Source organism: Pygoscelis adeliae, unplaced genomic scaffold, assembly GCF_000699105.1.
Source record: "Pygoscelis adeliae isolate BGI_AS28 unplaced genomic scaffold, ASM69910v1 Scaffold26, whole genome shotgun sequence".
Classification (NCBI taxonomy): Eukaryota; Metazoa; Chordata; class Aves; order Sphenisciformes; family Spheniscidae; genus Pygoscelis; species Pygoscelis adeliae.
This window is the reverse complement of record NW_008825104.1, coordinates 7,855,431-7,859,636: the sequence shown is the minus strand read 5'-3', so window position 1 is coordinate 7,859,636 and position 4,206 is coordinate 7,855,431. Positions and strand designations below refer to the sequence as shown.

The 4,206-nt window shown below is 35.2% G+C and overlaps 1 protein-coding gene across 1 annotated transcript in view; it reads left to right on the top strand.

Annotated features, from left to right (window-relative positions):
• RNF180 (ring finger protein 180) overlaps positions 1-4,206 on the top strand; it is an 84,687-nt gene that overhangs the window by 56,545 nt on the left and 23,936 nt on the right. Inside the window, exon 5 of the mRNA XM_009327288.1 lies at positions 1,795-1,920. Coding sequence (XP_009325563.1) covers positions 1,795-1,920 — 126 coding nt within the window. The remainder of the gene's footprint in view (positions 1-1,794; positions 1,921-4,206) is intronic.

The window sequence follows — 4,206 nt, the reverse complement described above, 5'->3', positions numbered from 1 at the left end:
AACACTTCCATTCATATAAAGTTTCATTTATGTTAAGTGTTTCCAAGAAGGGACAGATCTGGCACTTATGTACAATAAATCTACCACTTTGGAGAAATGCAGATTCAGTGTAGTGGTTGTGCACGGGAGGTCCAGGCACGTGGCAGGGAACGGGTCACATACGTACAGAAAGACAGGTGGCCTGGCCAGCCTGAAAGGATCTTTCATTAAAAGCCTAACCAAGCAACCTTCTAAAAGCCAGTAAGAGTTGTCACCGCTGCCTTTTCTGAAAAACAGGAATTGGATGCCTCACCAGAGGTTTCAGTGTTTAAATTTGGACTATAAAGTTGAAAGAACTGAGTCGATTTTTATGGCCTGTAGAAGGAAACGAAAATATTCTCTGTTGATGCTGTGAGAGGCAGAGTCTCATTAGAGGCTGTTTCTCTGAATCCGAATAATCCAAATATGCTCAGTAGCTTATAAAGGTCTTATATGAAAATTAAAAACCGCTAGTGAAAAATACACAGCTTGTTCCTTTTACATTTAGGAGAGAAAATGGCCTCTTTCTCTTCACTAACAGAGGTTTATGGGTGCGGTAGCACTGTTCTCACGTAATGAGAAAGAAGGATTTGGAGATTTCTGTACTCTGCATGTGTTGTGTAGCCTCATTCCACCTGCATTCTGAGATGGTGAAATATAGGATAATTTTTAGAATAAGACCAGCTTTTTTTTTTTGCTTCAAATCTGCTAATGCCTTCCTCTTACATAGAAAAAGCTACTGCAGCCAAAGGGCAATTGGAATTTTTTCTTCTTTCTGGAGCCTGCTTACAAAAATCTTAGCTTTCTCAAATTTGCCAGAAAAAAAGATTTGATCCTTTCATAAAAGGAACGTATTGATTATTGAAAAAGTATGTACAATTGCAATGAACCAGGTAAAGTAATAACATATAAGCCTTTTCAAAGATCTGTGAAGGGCCTTTTCTTTTTTTTAAGGTACAGAAGGAATTAGGGTAGTGGCTGCTATTATTAGTATTTATCTGGAGCCATGGAGGTTTGAACGGCCAAAATGGGGGGTTTAGAAGTTTTCCTTGTTAACTACTATCCTGGCAACCCTGCCTGTTATCAACAGATCACTTCTTTTCTGTGGTAGGAAAATACAGTTATTTTTAAATTGTATTCCATTGTTGTATTGGTATTGATAGGTTAGTTTTGGCAGTTTTGAGTGCAGTCCATGTAGATATTTCCCCAAACTATATCCCAAGAAGCTGATGATTTCTTGAGATTAATAAGTTATGTCAACTCTTACAACATGTCATTAATCATTCTACAAATGTGTTCTTAATTCCTGTTAATCCACAACATTTAAAACATCTCCAAAAAAATTTTCAGACTCTTCTCCACTCCTTGCATTACTGACTGTTACTGAGTGATGGTGTTAAACAAAAAACAACATGAACTGAGAATTAATACCACAGTCAGTTTGACAGATGTCATTTTCATTCATAGAGGTCATCTTAGTTTTGTAAGTTAAATAGCCTGATTTATTATGTACTTCATTTTGCTAGAATTTGACATCATCTTTCCTAAATGCTTTTTTTCAAAGGAACAGAATCAAAACAACATGTTTAAGACTTGTTCTTGCTATATCTGGAAATGCTTGGGTTTATGTGATTTTAAAACTGTTTAAGAGATGCTATAATCAGAAAAAGGATTACACAGTAGATAAGGCATTTTTATTTTGTAGTATAAATGCATGCAAATTATTGCTATATTTACAGCATTGATGTATACATTCTTTCCCGTTAATTATTGTAGAACTGAACAACTCTACCAAATCTTTTTTCCCTATGGAATATTTGAAATTAAAAGAAAATTTTCAAAAATCACATTCTGCAAAATGGCCTCTACCAAGCTGCAAGAAAGCCTTCAGAGTTTTTGAAGGTAAGTTTTTTAATTTTTTTCCTAAACTTCACTCAGTCTTGAGTATAATATTTGAAAATAAGTCTGTAGCTAATACATGCCATAGGAAATCAGAGATGGATGATTATTAAAGTGGAGCTGAGTTAAATTCTCCTAGGTGACTCATACATGGTGCTCTGAATCTAAAGATAAACTGCAAATTGTAAAAAGATAATTTGTGTGTGTAGCTTTTTATTTATTCTTAAATCTTTAATTTTGTGCACATTATCAAGATAATTGTATGCAGTTTCCTGTTTGGAAAAATTTGTGTCTGCATAGCGGAATAAAGAAAATTACTCTGAGAAAAAAGTTACTAGTTTTAAGTGTGGTCAATAAAGACCTCTTGGAACAAAAAATCAGAATCAATCTTTTATGAAAGAAGTCATATAAAAAGGTTGGAATAATATCGTCTATACCATTCTGTATTGCTTGTTTTATACATATGAAATGGAGTAAAGGGTGTGGGGTTTTAGCTTTGTTTTCTGCTTATTATTTGAAAAAAGCTTAGTCCTCTTGTTGCTACTTTAACACTTAAACACTTAAAATTTTCATAGTTATTAACTGATTGTTAACTGAAAACTATTTAAGTTAGACCACTGAAATGTGGAATTCACTGTTTACCCATGTTTCCCTGTTTACGGTCTAATGGCCTTTCTTCACCAGGCCTCATCTATGTTTACTTACATAGTTACTTTCTGTAGTGCTGAGTCTTGCTAGCAGATATATTTTTCCTGTTTGTAAGAACAATATAGATTGCTTCTAAAGTATGTGGAAAAATAAAACAGGACAGCCTTTTTATATTCCTTTCTGGAGTCTACCCAGGCCTTTCTACAGGTCAAATTTGATAAATTCTGGTCCTCCACTTATAAAACTGTGTCACACAAGGTCATGATTTGATACTGAAAATAACAAGAAATACTCCTAGCTATCAAAAATGAGCAGACTTGAGAAGTTTGAGGACTGGTAGATCATCTTTGGTATTACTCAGAGGGGAAGCTGTTGGCAGGAAAAACAAAGATGAATATTTCTTTTCTCTAACAGCAGTTAATGTAGCGTGGATGTTGATGCTGAGCTTATTGGCTTATTTTAATACATTACTTTATATATGTGACATAGTTCGTATGTTTCATAGTGTCATATGAATTACGTCTTTCATAAATATGACAAGCTACCATGCTGAGCTTTGTACAAAACATAAATAATTAAAAATAAAAGGAAGATCTGGAGAGGTCATACAGCTTCAGTATTGTGCTAACTGAAAATCGGGCGTGTCATTCCACAAAGGTAATTCAGAATGCTGGATTTACGTGTCTTCAAAGGATAGCCTAAAAGTCCCACACCAAATGGGAACATGATTAGCTCTAGTTAATAGGAAACCCAAACCACATAGCTGTCTGAAACTTTTTCTTTGCCTTCTTAAATACAAGTGTTGCTCCCATGTCTCTGTCTTCTGACTTTTTATTTGAATAAAAGCTACTGCAGGGTTTGTGTCAGTTCAAAATGCAAGTGTATAATATTTTCTCCTGGACTGCTTTTTTGGGCTTACATCTAAATTGTGCTTGGCAGGGTTTGAAGTTCCATATTTGGTTTTCTTAACTTTGCTTATATTCCCTGCCTCAGGAGGCTCCCAGGGACTTTACGGGGTAGAAGACAGCATACTAGCAGCAAAAGACTTCTGACACCATAATAGATGCCCTCGCAAATGCAAACCCTAATATCACTGAGAGCGGTAGGGGAAAAGAGGCTACTTAGATTAATTTTTGCTTAATTCTGAAGGTAACAGCCTAATAAGATGTTAAAAGTTGCAGAAGGCAAAATATAAAGACTGGGAAGAAGAACAGAATGGGTACATCAGTAGAGTGACTGAAGTGAAAAGGGGTATGATTACAGTGCTTAGAAAGCAATGAAAACATGCAGTTTTGAATGTGAGAATAACTGCCTTTCCAGCGGTTATCCTGATACCAATTCAATATCCTGAATATCCAGCAGGTTCAGTGGTCACTGAGAATCTAGAAGCTCTTTTCAAACTTGATATGATTCCAGTTTTCCATATGACAAAACCTCTTCCACAATATTATTTTAATACTCTGGACATAAAAATGGTAAACTTTGAACAGTAAACCACTCATTAGCGATGCTAGGCCTGATAAAATCAGACCTCAGAATTAGATTAGGATGCAAGGAGCAAAAGATGGCTGTTGAGAAGCCTAGATTATTAGAAGATTTATCAATTTGAACTAATATAGACTTTCTGAACATTGCAGGAGT